This window comes from Cryptomeria japonica, chromosome 10 (genome assembly GCF_030272615.1).
Source record: "Cryptomeria japonica chromosome 10, Sugi_1.0, whole genome shotgun sequence".
Lineage (NCBI taxonomy): Eukaryota > Viridiplantae > Streptophyta > Pinopsida > Cupressales > Cupressaceae > Cryptomeria > Cryptomeria japonica.
The window spans coordinates 506,614,826-506,632,280 of NC_081414.1; the positions used below are offsets into that span (position 1 = coordinate 506,614,826).

The 17,455-nt window shown below is 38.3% G+C and overlaps 1 protein-coding gene across 1 annotated transcript in view; it reads left to right on the top strand.

Annotated features, from left to right (window-relative positions):
- LOC131079639 (uncharacterized) overlaps positions 1 to 17,455 on the top strand; it is a 326,487-nt gene that overhangs the window by 28,270 nt on the left and 280,762 nt on the right. Inside the window, exon 3 of the mRNA XM_058017643.2 lies at positions 2,888 to 3,217. Within this exon, the coding sequence (XP_057873626.2) occupies positions 2,888 to 3,217 (330 nt within the window). The remainder of the gene's footprint in view (positions 1 to 2,887; positions 3,218 to 17,455) is intronic.

Sequence of the window (17,455 nt, forward strand, 5' to 3'; positions counted from 1 at the left end):
TGGAGCAATATATTATGGGCATGGGGGTGCTCACCACTACCATCACAGGCCATGGTAGGGAGTTTGATAGATGCATGATACCTTTTACCCTTTTGCCAAAAACAAAAAAAACAAAAACACTTTAAGTGCATGTCTTGTGACCTTTGAAAAAAACTATTTTTTTGAAACATAAATTTAATATTTTTGACTTACACAGTATTGTCCTTAGGCTGTATAATGTTGTGCAAGCTTGGGCATTTTTTTGCTCTTCTGCTAAATTTTTGGCTAAATTGGACAAATTTATAGCTGATCTATAGGCTTTGATGTCTTTTGAATGCAATGGCATTGTCCATATTGCTCAAAATTGCAGCGAAAATTGTGCTATTTGCAAAAGATACCAAACATCCATGTAACCAAAAATTGAAAAAGATTGACATCTAGATGTCCATTTTTTGACAAATGAAGGCTAGACCTTAGTATCTTAGTTGCTTTGGATGCAATGGTGGGAATTGCTCTGACCTAGAAATCTTTGAAACAAAGATTGGAATGTGAAGCCTAGATAAAACCCTTACTCCTTGATGGAGAGGAACATGCTCCAAACACCAACATTGCTTTGGTACCATGTAATATTTGGTGGGAATCTGATCACACCTGCCTAGTTCTAGGTGAATGAAGAAGGTTACCATAGCAAAATAACATTCACTCAAGGGTTAGAATGTGCAAATAAGAATGCTATTCCAAAATATAGGAAATCAATAATGAGAATCAATCAAATCAACCACCAAATAGATGGATGAAGTACATATAAATAGGCCTCTTGGATGCATTACTCAAGGATATGACAATGCAAAGATCTCGAGTTTAGCTCTCAGTCAATGGAGAGTTAACTCAGTCTAAGAGTTGAAGGGTTGAATTGCCAGTTAGTGGATTAGTTAACTCAATCTGACCAAGACAAAGGTGGGTTTAATTGAACATAGCTGGCACTAAGAACTGATGAGCTGGTGATAGCACTTTTGTTCCTTGAGTCAAGATGCACACATTCCATTATAGTTGCATAGGTGAGGATAATTAAATATTTTTAATCCTATGTAAACTTATTAATTATGTGCAATTGCCAATATCGACTTATTAATAATGTGCAATTATCAATATCACATATGGCATAGAGACAAATCCAAGGTGAAGAATGAATATTACACTTATGAACTCAAGATGAAACTTACAGAGATCAAAGAAACTAGGACCCTAGGACACTCCAAAAGAAGATCACCCGATAACAAGATAGGGAAAGGCTCCTTGGATGGTGATGAATTTTAAAGAGCCTATTTAAGTAAGAGGAATCACCATTTTGAGCCATTAGAGTTAGCACAAATGACAAATCCTCTGTAGGCCCTGACTTTAGAGGAAGAAATAATGGTGGATGACATAATCATAGACCGGCCAAAGAGAGATGAATAGACCACGCAAAGTTAGTGTGCAACAAAGGCATTGGAGGAGAGCAAAGGTCAGGTCATATTTCAAAACTGACAACATATCTGATACTTTTCAAATCATTAATAGATTCCTCTAAGCCAACTCTCAGGTCTGAAGCCACCAAAGATGAGAATAAGACCCAGACAATAGCAAAAATCTTGATACTCATATTTCAAAACTGAAAACATATCTGATACTTTTCAAATTATTAATAGACTCCTCTAAGCCATCTCTCAGATCCGAAGCCACCAAAGGTGAGAAAGAAAACCTAACCATGAAGCCATTAGAAGAGTTCTAGTCATTGGAAAAAATTGGAGGGTCAAATGGCGCAGATCGAATCTGAAGAAGCCCTACAACACATCATAGGCTAATTGCACAACCCATAAGCCTGGTAATGCAGATTTGATCATGGAACATAAGGATTTAATGGATCTTATTGTGGAACATATTGTCTAAGTATTTAAGGAGCAGTTAAATCTGTCTGATAGTTCCAACATTTCTATTAGATAAGATTTTTAAGGCAGGATTTCTGCTGTATCAGTCCAACGTCAGGGGCAAGTGTTTCCTAAAATATTTTTATGATAGATAATCATGGCTTCATGCACTACAGCATTGATAATACCAACTCTGTACTATTCTCGATTCTGAAAAACATGTATTTAATATTAGAATAATTTAATTGCACTTTTATTCAAACAAAGTGGAAGGTTAGGAATAATGTTCTCATTCTACTTCCCGTAATATGTAATGATTGTACAAATATTTAGTATTGCGTAGAATTTTATTCTGCTCACTCTAGCTCCAGGTTTTCATGATTGTGTTAATAGTCAGTTACTAAGCTCATACCTTTTAGAATTTGTCATTGCAAAATTAGTAGCTCTCTACAAATTTTTGGGTTCCATTTTAATGTCTCATTCTAGACTTATATGAGGACATTAGCGGTATATTGCAAAGATGCTTTTCCTCGTATTTATGCAAGCTCTAGAAATATATGTTTCCAAACTTCATTTATATAATAAATGAGTCTGTTCATTTTTTAATTGCATTATTTACAAGTTACAACATAAAAACTGATCCACTAGTCTTTATTAAAGGGATGTGTCTCTTATATCACATAAAGAAGCTCACTGTTCATTTCTGAAAAACTCTTCTCTTTAGTTTCCAGATCCCTATTTTTGGTTCTATTTCTCGTTGATTAGAATTAGGTTCATATTTCCAGATATAATTCTTACTACATAAAATAGAATATCCCTTAAGTGGCTCAGTATGCATATGATTATCCTGTTTGTATCTCATGTTAACAGTGCCATTCAAGGGTTCTGCATCTTAATTTTAATTTGCTGCAGTTATTTTTTATTAGTTATAATCCATTTTATGCTTTGTTTTGTTTTTAAAGATTTCAAATCTTGATTTCCATCTCATGTTATCATTGAAGGTGCGAGGTGATTTTGTGCTTGTTAGTGGTGACACTGTAAGTAACATGTCTCTGAAACAAGTGCTCCAAGAACACAAGGAAAGAAGGAAAAAGGACAAGCTTGCTGTGATGACTATGGTGGTTAAACGCACTAAACCTTCTTCCGTTACACATCAAAATCGGCTAGGAAATGATGAGCTGTTGTTGGCTGTTGATTCAGAAACCAGACAACTTTTATATTATGAGGACAAGAAAGATTCTGGAAAAGCAAATGAGTTTACAGAAAATATAATTCTTGATCGGTCAATAGTTGCTGATAGGCCAGCTGTAAAGCTATGCAATGACCTTCAGGTACTTTTTCTTTTGTACTGTACAGCCTATGTTTGTCATTATATACTTTCTTGATTTCAGGGATTTTATACTTGAAGCTTTATTAACTTCCTGTGAATTCTCATGAACATATTGCATCGACTAGATTAGAAGTTGATTTTTGATTTATTTATTTTTTGTTTTCCAGTGCTATGCCTAATTTGCTTATCCTTGAGCTTTTGTTATTCTTGTTGATGCTATTTCATTCTGTGAAGCCGCTGTTTTTTGTTTTATCATAACTAAACTATTATTTTATCATTACAAAAATAACCATATCAATTGATTAAAATATTGGATCATGTTTATCTCCCTCTTCGACTGACACAGTGTAAGATAACCCGATAAGAATGATGAGGAAGGGGGACAAGAGAAGATGTTTCTGATTGAGGAAGGGGTGATGTTGACATTTCATGCACCTTCTCATTACCTACCAATTATAACTGATTTGAGAAATCTTAAAGGGTCATCCCCTAGGCTTCAATTAAAAACCCCACTAGAAGAAATCCAAAATTGGCTAATTCTTTAGTCTTGTTGGCAAAATTCATTGGTTTCGAAACCTTTGTTGGGTCCTAACAAGGTTTCGAAAACTCCTCCACGTCTTGACAAGTTGGCGGCCCTCTTCCTTCAGTTTTGGCTTTTGTTGGCGGAAAAAACCCATGGTTGCAAAACCTTGGTCCGCCCCTGACAGGGTTCTCAAAACCTTCCTTAACTCCTACAAAGTCATCTTTCCTTTGAAATTGCAGGTCTTACTTTCTACCTTTGGCTTTCTTCATTGGTTTCGAAACCACCATCGGGTCCCGACATGGTTGTGACAAACTCGTTGCGCATTGACAAGGTTCTTGAAATCTTCCTAAGTCCCAACAAGCTCTCTATTGCAAAGTTTTTTGAAGTCTTTTTCTTTCGAGTCAGTAAAGTCTTGAGGTTTCAAAACCATTGTCGGATCTTGACAAGGTTCTCACAACCATGTTAGGACCCGATGGCCAATTCGCAACTTTGAATAAGTGCCAACCTTTGCAAAAAGAAGTTTCAAAAGCTCATTGAGTTGATCTTTGACTATGAAAAGGGGTTTCAAAACTGCTATCAAAGCCCGTCAGGGTTCTCGAAACCTATGCAAACTCCAACCAACTTAACATCAAGGCATTTTTTCAAATTTGGGCCCGAAGGATAAAGGATAGTGCATTCCACGTGGCGGCTTCTCATTGGTCGTTCTAGCAGTCTTGACTTTTTAACTGGGTAGTGAAGCTAATCGATGACCTTCAATCATTTCAATTGACAGTCCTGTTTTAACCTGCATTGGAGCCTTCAACATTGTCTGATAGCTCGCCAATAGTTCAAGTGATGGCCCTATTTTAAACTTTCCAACAACTGTGGCAGTGGACTTTTTCTGTGGCAGAGCTTGATATAGTAGATGAAATTTAATGCTCCCAACTCCCCCAATGACCTTTTTTGGGGCCCAAGGCTACAGAATGTTGCCAGTACTTTATTCCCCATACCCTACAGGAGAAGATTTGCACACAAACATGCTTCTTTATGGTCTTGCAGGGGTACTTTGCCTGATAGTTTGTCATAGAGGATCTCAGAAGCCGATTGCCTGGGAAGTGATTGTCCTTTCCAGCAACCAATTTTTATCGCAATCTTTTAATTTCGTCCCAGGAAGAAATGATTTGCACACATCATAGATTATTATCTCATTTGCAAATTTGATTTCATCTTTTCTGCTAACCCTAGTAGGATTAGGGTTTAACCCTGCTTTGTAATTTCTTATCTCAGTTATGCTTGACCTATAAAGGCAACTTTGTAATATCTTTTAGTGGTTCTTCTTTCAGTTCTCTATAGAGACCCATGCATTTTGCACCACTGCCACTGTAACTTGGCCCGTGTCTTCATGTTAATGATAATTTAATGTCTACCTCTTCTCTTCTTCAGATATGTTGTGTAAATCTATCTTGCCTACATGTGTGAATGCATTTTCCTTGTTTTCAATGTCCATATGCTACTGGTTGTAAATATTCCTTTCCTTCCAGCATCTTGTCAAACCCTAACCTCCATATGTCCTCTAGGAAGTAATGAAATAGAGAACTGTGTAAGTCTTTTTGGTTATTTTCGTTGATGTATTGTGCTGTTTAGGGCAGGAAGAAACATGTTCTAATCTTGGTGTATCACCTCCCCTTCCATTTTCTGCATTTTTTCTTCCCTTTTCCTCCTGCAAGCTGGTAGAATAGTACTAGAGTAGGATTTCTAATTGTTGTGTTGGACCAATACTTGGCATCTAGATTAGAAAGGAAGCCGGCCTTCTCCAAAAACTTAACCTCATTCACAAAGGTCCCACACCTTGAGGTTGTTTTCATTGTGTCACTGGAATGCTCAATCTAGTCTAGTAGGGTGCAATTTCATGTGACAATAGGTGACATAGAAGGTACAGTTTCTGCTTGAAATGACTTGGTGGCTCCTGCTAATACTCCAGCTGATCTTGGACCCTGAAGAACCTGCTACACTAACTTTGATCTGCTACACCTCAGTTCTTTGGATTTGAACCTCTTCAATTATTTTCCACATATGATGCTCTGCCTTTAGCTCCCACTAACTACTGCAGTGCACAATTTGAAAAATCATCTCCATCTTTGCTGCAAGATCTCCATGGGCAACAACAAGCTGCTCTGTTGCTGCCTTTCATCTATAACCTAGTCATGTGGCCTTTCATCCCCACTGAGTTGGGACTGCTACCATAGTTGGTCTTGGACTTTTCGAAACTACACTGACCTTGTCCATAGCTAATCTTATTCCTTCAGTGTTCTGTCTGCTCATTAAACTGTCTGTTTTGAGTAGTTAAGCCATTATTCCCTTATTATGCTTTATTTGTTGTGAAATATTGGAACCTGAAATTGTGCTCTATGGCATATTAGCTCCTCAAATGCCTAGTGCATTGATAGGTAAACATGTGGGAAAGTCATGTCTGGGATCCATTGCACAAGTATATCAGGATATGTTACTATGACCATCCATAGCTCTCATATATTTGCAGAAACCTTATATGAAAGTTTACAAATCTTGATTTGCTAGACATACCCTGCATTATAATAGGTTCCTGTTTGCACCACATTGTAGAGTCAAAGTAATGCATCCTCTTAGCAACATTTAGCATTGCCTGGGACATGATCCTTAGGTTCTCCAAAACTAGTGTAAATAATCACAGGCATCTCAGTTCTCAAGATGATGTATGAAATTTGAGCAAACTGTGGGTCAAATATGTGAACTTCACTTGGACAATCCTCTGCAGTACAAGCATATGAAGAATTTTACTATTGCTACTCTTCACCTTATCCTGAACCCTATTATTACCCTCAAGGCCCTCTTGTTCTTTATTCTTCTGCTGCTATGCTTGTGTTGACACCAAGCGTTCTTTCAAGAGTTTGTGCATAAGAACTGTGGGGTACTGTTTTCGAAGCCAGTCCACAGTGAATGCTTGAAGTTTATCAAGTGGGTGAACCCTGGGCTTGGACTTTGATGAATTAAGGAGGCCTTGGTCAACAGTAGATCCAAAACTGCTGAACTAGGGATGCATTGCACAATTTGAAATACAATCTCCATCTTTGCGGCAAGCTCTCCATGGGCAACAAGAAGTTGCTCTGTTGCTGCCTTTCCATAGCTAATCTTTGAAATTACGCTGACCTTGTCCATAGCTAATCTTTTTCCTTCAGTGCTCTGTCTGCCCATTAAACTGTCTGTTTTGAGTTGTTAAGCCATTATTCCCACATTATGCTTTATTTGTTGTGAAATACTGGAACATGAAATTGTGCTCTATGGCATATTGGCTCCTTAAATGCCCAGTGCATTGAGAGGTAAACATGTGGGAAAGTCATGTCTGGGATCTACTGCACAAGTATCTCTGGAATATGTTACATGATCATCCATAGCTCTTATATATTTGCAGAAACCTTGTATGAAAGTTTACAAATCTCGATTTGCTAGACATCCCCTACATAATATTAGGTTCCTGTTTGCACCACATTGTAGAGTCAAAGTAATGCATCCTCTTAGCAATATTTAGCATTGCCTGGGACATGAGCCTTAGGTTATCCAAAACTAGTGTAAAAAGTATCAGGTGTCTCAGTTATCAAGATGATGTATGAAATTTAAGCAAACTGTGGGTCAAATATGTGAACTTCACTTGGATCATCCTGTGCAGTGCAAGTATATGAAGAATTTTACTATTGCTACTCTTCACCTTATCCTGAACCTTATTATCACCCTCAAGGTCCTCTTGATCTTTGTTCTCCTGCTGCTCTGCTTTTGTTGACACCAATCCTTCTTTCAAGAGTTTGTGCATAAGAACTGTGGGATGCTGTTTTGGAAGCCAGTCCACAGTGAATATTTGAAGTTTATCAAGTCGGTGAACCCTGGGCTTGGACTTTGACAAATTAAGGAGGTCTTGCCGAACTAGGGAACCATGATGAGGCCTTTGTTTCCTACATCCTGAGTGAACACTGTGACCATTGAATGCTCACACACAATCATGGAAGAGAGATTCTGCAAATTTTATGTTGTGTTTGGTGCTTGAACTGTGGGATGGCATGAGTATTCGGTTTTATTCATTATCTTGGCCATCCTCTCCCCATCCAAGTGATTCATACTCTGCCCCTCATCGTCAGAAATCAACTTGTCATCAACAATCGTAATCTTCATCTTTGTCATCACAGCCTTTTTCTTCTCATCAAACTCTCTTGAAATTTCTAATCGGAGACTGAAGTGCATCCACCTGTACACAGTAGGTAGTGCAGGGTTATAATCTGCATTAGATCTCATGTCCTCATCCAGTTTGCATCTAGAAACAGGCTTGCTGTGTGTTGTGCCATATAGAACCCTATATGTTTAACATATAAAATTCATGTGACCATATGGATGACAATTCTCCCCAGTTATAGATTTCACTTTAACTCAACCTTCATGATGGCTATGTTGTATGCACGTGTGGTTCCCACTAGCTGATAGCTATTAACATCTAGGGTAAGCACCATTCATCAGTAGTAGAAACCTTTCTGATGCCTCTGTTCCCATTTTCTCTTATTCTGGACAAATTTTCTTCAATTTATATTGCATAAATTCTGAATAGCACAATCTCTTTGTGCAGGTTCTACCAATTGATTACTAATGGGATTCACAGTGAACTGCTCATTAGTTGATCACTGCTTTCCTATTTATGTGCTTGACAGATGATGTGAACCAAGTATGGTGTTGCGAGGAGAAGTACGATAGATGTGTAATGTCCTCTTTTATGATATGCCCTAGTTTACCCTAGGTTTCAACTCTTAACTACTAAGGGTGGGTTAGAGAGGGAATACTTTTACCTCTTAAAATAGGAAACCCAGCAAACAAGTTAGAAATTTAATGTATCAGTGACTAATAATTGCTGTTGAAGATTTATTGCTGCAATAGAGATCTAAGATAATATCTAACTCCTCTCCACCGTGGAGTCTCTTCACTTTCCTGTCGGTGACTCTTCCTCTCCACCATGGAGTCTCTTCACTTCTCTGCCAGTGACTCTTCATGTCTATGTGGCTGACGGTGTAGTTGTGGCTGTTGGTGACTCTTCATGTCCATATGGCTGTCGGTGAAGATGTAACTGTTGGTGTCTTTTCTTCTTCCTTCGTGGTGTCTCTTCACTTGCAATTCCGATTCTTTATATTCATTGCTCTTCTTCTTGGACAGATGGATAGACATATATTGCTGGCTTCTCTCGTTTGTCTGTAGCAAGTTGAGAATATTGTGTATGCAGTCTGTCAGATCAGATATATTATATGTTTTCTGTGTTCTGAATTTTCAGACTTATGAAGGTTTATAGAATGTATAAGAGATGTATCATTTGACTTCATTGTCAAGATTGATTTGTGGAGAATCAAACTTATCTTATTGAGATTGATAGTAATCTGAAACTATCAACAGTTGTATTCATTTCCAGAGATATAATAAAGTTCATGTTTGAGTGGGCTGGGTTTTTCACCCTCAAGTGGAGGGTTTTCCCAGGATAAATTCTGTGTATTCTGTTTCAGATTTCTGTGTTGCTAAAACATTAACATGGTATCAGAGCAAGGTTCCTTCTATAGAGCCTAACCGCTTGAAGGTAGATCCTGTGCTTCAGAGGGAGTTTTTGACATATCGTCAGAAGTAACCTTGGACGAAGAGGTCAGAAGATTGATTTCAGCTTCAGAGGGAGTTTTTGACATATCGTCAGAAGTAACCTTGGACGAAGAGGTCAGAAGATTGATTTCAGCTTCAGAGGGAGCTTGTGGAAGCCTTACATTTCAGCTTCAGAGGGAGCCACATCATCATGAAAATTTGCTTAATGCATTTTTCTCTGTGATGGAGAAATTTGAGGTGAAAGCCCTTGTTAATGAGTTCTTCTCTGCGAGAGAAGTTCGAGGTGAAATCCCTTGGTTAACAAGTTCTTCTCTGAGAGAGAAGTTCGAGGTGAAATCCCTTGTTCCACCCTCTAGGAGTAGCTATGGTGGATCCACCCTCTGGGAGTAGCCATGGTGGAAGTTGTGTGTGTGACTTCATGACTTTATTTTCTGTTTTTCTGATTCACCCTCTAGGAGTAGCTATGGTGAATATTGTTATGCTGAGATAACATTTTTTATTTGAGAAAAACTGTGATGAGATTTTTTTGTTGACATTCTTTTGGTTGCAGCTATGTGTACTTGTCATGTGATGACATTTTGAAGATCTCTCTTGATAAGAGGGAGTGTTGAAGATTTATAGCTGCGATAGAGATTGAAGATAATATCTAACTCCTCCTCTCCACCGTGGAGTCTCTTCACTTTCCTGTCGGCGACTCTTCCTCTCCACCATGGAGTCTCTTCACTTCTTTGCCGTTGACTCTTCATGTCTCTGTCGCTGACGGTGTAGTTGTGGCTGTTGGTGACTCTTCATGTCCATATGGCTGTCGGTGAAGATGTAACTGTTGGTGTCTTTTCTTCTTCCTTCATGGAGTCTCTTCACTTGCAATTCCAATTCTTTATATTCATTGCTCTTCTTCTTGGACAAATGGATAGACATATATTGCTGGCTTCTCTCGTTTGTCTGTAGCAAGTTTAGAATACTGTGTATGTAGTCTTTCAGATCAGATATATTATATGTTTTCTGTGTTCTGAATTTTCAGACTTATGAAGGTTTATAGAATGTATAAGAGATGTATCATTTGACTTCATTGTCAAGATTGATTTGTGGAGAATCAAACTTATCTTATTGAGATTGATAGTAATCTGAAACTATCAACAGTTGTATTCATTTCCAGAGATATAATAAAGTTCATTTTTGAGTGGGCTGGGTTTTTCACCTTCAAGTGGAGGGTTTTCCCAGGATATATTCTGTGTATTTTGTTTCAGATTTGTGTGTTGCTTAAACATTAACAATTGCAACATACTAACTATGATAATAAAATACAGAATGACTGATTATGATCAATAAGATAAGGAGAGACTAACTATGATTCATGAAATCTAGAAAGAATATGAAGTAAAGAAAGATCAGTTATTAATGAAGCTAAAAACAGTTTATAATTACAAATAACTGCAAATGTAAAGCTCAGAATTATAGATTATAACTAAAGGAAATCTAATCAAGATAGAATAGGTGACTTGTCAGGGTGCCTTAACAACCATTATCCCTGAAATAAGCTACACTTGATAGGGTGCCCTATCCACTGTTCTTTCTTAATCAAGCCACATTGATAGGGTGCCTTATCTGCCCTTCTCCCTATTGTAAGTCTTATTGACAAGGTGCTTATCAGCTGTTATCCCTGTTGCAGGTCATATTGACAGGGTGCCGTATCAGCCATTCTCCCTATTACAAGTCTTTATAACCACTGTTAATTCCAAAAATCTGATATAACATGTATAGGTTATAACATCACATTACATCATATTAATCATAATAGATTACACAGTGAGTGCAGGAGATAACGTTCTTTATCCTGTTTTCTTCCAAGGTTGTTGTCTCCCTTCTTCGATGCTGTGGAGGGTATTTATCCACCCCGATCCTTAGTAGAAAGATCACCATCAGTGGTCATGTCCTTTAGTGGCAGCGACCCCTTTGAAAGGTTGCTGCCTTTCCTTCATCGTATGCTCTCAACCATGGCAACCATTCATAAATCGTGAATACTAATTAGGTGTTTTAACACATTAATTACTAAATAATCAGAATATAATAAATATCATTAATAAACATTGCTTTTTGTGTCTGCAACTTAATAATAGGTCTTCTGATCTGATTGATATAATGTCATTAGACATGAATAAACCAGGTTGATGGGCAATAAATGAACCAGATAGAATAGACCAGGCTGATTGTGTTACAATAAACAATTCAGACCAACCATATAAGGTGGATTAGGTATGGCTCATGACAAGATGCAAAATTATGTCTACTCTCTCCTTGCCTTAGGACCATTTTAACTGGTGATCCATAGGCTTAATTAACCACGGTTGTTCTGTGGCAGGCACTTTTAGTTTGTGCATTATTCCACGTGGTCTTTATTTTTTCTTCACTAATCTTCTTCTTTTTACTTGGTATGTCTGGGTTTTGAACATGTGTTCTTAGACAAGTTTGAATCATGTTAGGAGTAGGTGAATTGGTTGCAGAGGGAATTCATCTTCATAAGGTGTGCTAAATCTTTGAAAAGTCTTATCAAAGGCTGTCTTCCAAATATTTGGCCTCGCTGTTGAAAAAAGATATACCTGTAATTGTGGGACTACTTTCTTCTTATTGGGCATCTCAACTGCTGTCAATCTCAAATTTACTTTATCCTTGCATGTGCTGAAATCTCCCTGCAACAGTATTCATCCAATATTTTGCTCTAGAAATTGCTGAAACTTATTAGCTTAACAGGGGAAGAGAACAGGTGGGTTTTCACCTTTTCTCTCTCAAGACATCCAGAATTGTTTGTTGCTAAAAAAAATCAGGATACCTATCTTGTAAAAATTTTCTGTAAAAACTCCATATTCAGCCTGGCTAAATTATATTGGAAAAATATGCACTTAGAATTATTTAACCCAAACTTTTAGAAACCGTTTCCATAAATTTGTAATTGGTATGTATTGATGCAACTGCCTTCATTTTATTTCCATCATATGATTCTTTTAATTTCCAATTTTGAGAAGCAAAACAGAGCAAGGATTGCTGAGGACAATCATATAGGAAGAATTGAGTTAAGCAAAAGAAAAATTGTACAGCTGCCAGGGCAGAAAGCCATGTCTGCAAGGAGAGGTGAGAGGGACCACACATATTTAGAGGAGTGGTCTTGATGGGGAAAAGGGTGTCAAGCACTCATATTATCATACATTGTAGCAAGCATACAAGGGCACATGCATACACTTCTGCAGTCATTCAACTTTGTATGAAGTGTGGTGTATGGGGATGAGATGGCTTGGTGCAGATTGTATGGGAACCCTTTTACATGTGGCTGGTGGGTTGTTGTAGGGAGTTGCCAGAGGGTAGTGAAATTTGAGGAATATGCAGAGGAGAAGCTATTGGTGTTTTGAGAGGTGTGAGTTGTACGAGTGAGGATAGGGAAGCAAGGACTGATGAATTTTCTGTAATTGGATCCTTGGATATTAAAGGGTTTAATCCATTTCTTTTTAAATTATTCTAGTCTATTTTCTAACTTGCGAACACTTTATTTTGTGGGTTGTAGTTATGGTTTTGTTTTCACTTGCATATTAAATAATGCTTTTACCTTTTTTATGTTTTTGGCGTCATCCCCTTTGTCATCATCTTCACTAACTTTTGTAGTGATCCTTTGCCATCTTCATTAAATTTTATGGAAAACAAACTAAACTAAAGCAGAAAACAGGAAATCTAAGCTAAAAACAGAAAACGAACAAAACAGAAAACAAAAACCTAAACTATGTACAAGGAGAAACTGACTGTACAAAATGCGGGCTGCATGCATGCGTTCCCGATCCAGGAAGATTTTTCAGTATGTGCAGCAGGAACAGGGCAGCGGGAATGGTTCTCAGTTTGGCTTGTTTGTCTTTGTATTCTGAAAAGAAAATTTTCAGTTGGCCACTCTCAGGTTTAACCAGGATGTCGGGCAGTATCATCAATTGAGGGAGTTCATTAGGTCCGTGGTTAATCCATTTACAAGTTGTTTTCCCAAAATATTCAAAATTAAACGGAAAATTTTTAGAATTAACAGTAGGAGGGAAAGAAACAACCTGGCCAGTTTCTGAGTCATGCAGAGTATTGTATGGTGGGTTGTGCGGCGGGAAGGCTTCAGCAGCTGTATCAGGAGGTCGCAATTGGTGGTGCAGCATCTTGGTAGCGTTCATAGTGTGCAAATCAGCTTCAGATTTTTCATCGGGTGGCGTAGGCTGTCAGTTGATCTCAAAACCAAACTCGAACTCAAGAAAGAGGGGTGCATCATCTGGTGGTGCATCTTCATATTGTGTGAACAGTGCAGCCTTGGGCACCTCTGTCAGCACGTCTTCAAACAATAGGGATCGTTCAATTAATTGGCCCTTAAAAACATCCTCGACGGACTCTTGGACTGCATCGTCCATTGGTGAGGCTGCTGCAAACTGCTCTTCAACCTATGGCTGATCCACAAAGCTCACTTGATCGTCTTTCTGAACACTGTCCTCATCAGTTACAGGGATAATAAATTCATCTGCTGCCTTGGTTCGATTGACCGGTTCATCTTGCTTAGCAATTGGCAACTCCATCCTTTCATCATCGGGGAGTGCGGCGCTGCATTGATTTTGCGTTCGTCTACACTCGTCTGCAACAAGGTAGGCACTCCACACATTGCTGGTGATGTTCTCCTCTAGATCTTTCGACAGTCCAAACTGGGCTTTGACTTGACTGACTGCCTCCATGCATAATGAGCAAGTGAATTCAGAGTGTGGGGTGCGGTGAATTCTGCACCACCAAGGTGACAACACGTTCTCCAAGCATAACTCCTCTTCGAGACCAAACTGGTTCTCAATCAAATTCTTGAATCTTTTAAACTCCTCGATGCTGGACAGAGGAGTGGGAATATCCGGCTGTACTAACTTCTCCGATTTAGGGATATCCCAAAGGAATATCTGCCCTTGCAATGCGAGCTCGACCATGAATTTTGCAGTGAGCTGTAGATGCATATTCAAACAACCGCTTGGGGTATAGCTGCAAACTCAACCTCTGTTGGAATTGGAAAATTTTGGATTGCAGACAGTCTTCATGAAATGGCTGACTCAACATACTGACTCAGAAATATTTTTTGTATTTTCAGATTTTTTGATTTTTAGGGTTTTCTGGTTTAACAGGGATCTTTCATATCCCGAATATAGCATTTAAAAGGTCGATTAGACTCAACTTGCTGCAAGGTACCTTCCAAAGGCCCTCCTTCTAGCGCCAATTCTGTTGACGTGTCTAAAGTCGCATCGCTGCAAACTCCATCCGGCCAACGCAGAATGGAATGATCTCACCCAGTATCCTATCTTCTCTTGAGATAAAGAAATCCCTAATGCTGTTTTTTGTTTGATCAAAGGGGATGACCTCAAGGTTTTGACTATCAGGTCTTGACTGTGGGATTACTCAGTGGTTTGATGTGTTTTGCTGGAAACACAAAGGGGACTTACGATCTGATGAATAACTTTCGGGTGAGTTCCCTAAAATTCTAACAGTCTCATTAGTGGTTGATTTCAGTTAGATTGATACTAATTCAGCAGGACTGTGGGGCTTCTTGGTAAAAAAAAGGAAAAAAAAAGGGATAGGGAAAAGAGATACAGAAAATCTAATTGCTTAACTAAGATAGCATATTCAAGAAAAACATACAGACACCTCCAATTAATCAGATTTAACACTACCAGCTATTTAAGCACAATGTTTGTAAGAACCTAGTGCGATCTTCAAGGAAAAATAAGTTTTCATGCTATTAAATATAGATTTAGAATTTTAATATTCATTCACTAACTGTTTAATAACTGAACTAAGCATATGAGAGGGTTCAGATTAGCCATGCAAAGGGAATGACATGTTGATATTAATTAGGGAATGGCGGATTCCAATTGCCTTAGGCAACATTGGAATCCGCCCTAAAGGGTTGGGCCCTTTTCCCAAAAGTATAGGGCAGAGCCCTATCCCACGACAACCTTAAACTGCACCTCACAAAGCCTAAAATACTCAACGTGTTGCTAATAGGGCCGACCCTACTTACAAGGCATTTAAGTAAAACAAATACAATTAATTAATTAAAGGAAGCCGACCTACACAAAAGGGTTCTCGCCACATATAAGTAAAGGAAAGATCTTATCATTATCACATCAATTCAATCTGCTTCTTCATGCAAATCCTACATGCCTAATGCGAACTCCAAGGAATCACAAGAGATCTACACTTAAAGCAATCTGCATATTGAAGGTGGTGCGAAATACATGACAGCTACAACAACATACATATATAGGAGGTGCGAAATCATGACAGCAACAACAATATACATCTGCCATTAGAAGGAGGTGTGAAATCCATCACAAGGAATCAGTGAACTTCTTAAAGGTTTGCAATTTAGGTTAAGACAACATCAGCATCCATCTCTCACATAATAGCAAGTAAATGTTGAAGGCAGCCACCGTGATCTACCATACCTCCAGTGACAACAAAATCTGAACCTACAAAGCACATGAGATAAGTGTTGTATTGTTTGCATAACTATAATCCATAATCAAATCTGAGAATCTTTTCTGGCTGGGTTTTTCCTCCTAGGAGGTTTTCCCAGGGTAATTGTGTCTTGTCTCTATTTCTTTATTTTCTTTGTTGTGTTAAATCTGAAACTATAAATCTCTAAATCTAATGAATCTAATTAGTAAATAAATTCTGATTTTCTGAGTCTTCGTTAATCTGAAAGTGTTAAAATTAACATGGTATCAAAGCTATAGGCTAGATCAACTTTCAGATTCTAGAATTTTAGTACTCCTTTACTTCCAGATTGTTGTCGCATTCACAGGTCAGGTCAATGGGGCTGAATGTTGAAGATAGGCTTGATGGGAATCTCAATTTTACTGCATGGAAGGTTCAAATCAAGTTGGCTCTAGAGGAAGAAGATCTTCTCCAATTCATAGAAGCGAAAGAGCTAATTGAACCTACGGATGCAGCTGAGCTAAAACAATTCAAAAAGGATGCTGTCAAGGCCAGGAAGATTGTCATTGATTCAGTCAAAGACCACCTAGTCACCTCTATTGCCTCATTTTCTACTGCAAGGGAAATGTTCAGCCATCTACAAGGTACATATGAAGTTAGCAATCTCAGTAGGGCAATTACTTTAAGACAACAATTACTTAATATCAAAATGGCAAAAGAAGATTCTGTTATTTCCTATTTATGAGAATTTCAGAACTAAAGAATCAACTAGGTTTAATTGGTCATAATATGGAAGACAAAGACCTTGTCATGATTGCCCTAAATGGTCTACCTCACTCGTGGGAGTCATTTATCCAAACCATAAGTGGCAGGATTGAGTTACCTACCCTTGATCGCCTTAAGAATGATTGCATCCAAGAAGAGTCTCGCCTCATCACAAGAGGGCAAACCAAAAGTTCCCATGTAGATGATCATCTCATGCTTGTAGCTCAAAGCAAGAAAGGGGGAAATTGGAAGAAACCTTATCCAAAAAGAAATAGGGAATTCAGACCTTTTAGCTCCCAACACCCTTGGAAGAAACCAAGAGATACCTCGCGTGTCCGATGCTTTAGATGTGACAAATTTGGTCACTATGCTAAAGAATGTCAGAATAACCCTAACCAAAGTGAAGCCAACCTAAATGAAGTCTCAGATCAAAATAATGACTTCTTATTCATCTCCGCTCTGTCTAGCAGTGTTCCTTCAGATAGTAATACATGGTTGATTGACAGTGGTGCCTGTGCCTCCAGACACATCACAGGCTACTGTAATCACCTTTCAGACTTAGTAGAAAAGGATACTAGCCTTCACGTGGTAATTGGTGATGACGCTCGTTATTCGGTAAGAGGTTCTGGGTCTACTTCTCTAAATTTAGACTTTGGTATTTCCTTGCACCTCAGTGATATCTTGTTTGTTCCTGGAATTAAAAGAAACCTAATTTCCATTTCTGCTCTAGAAGATAAAGGTTATCAAATTGCATTTTCTTAGGGTAAAGTTCTTGCTTGGCCTAAGAAAGCTAGTTTTAAATCTGCTCGTATGATTGGTCATAGATATGATAGTCTTTATAAG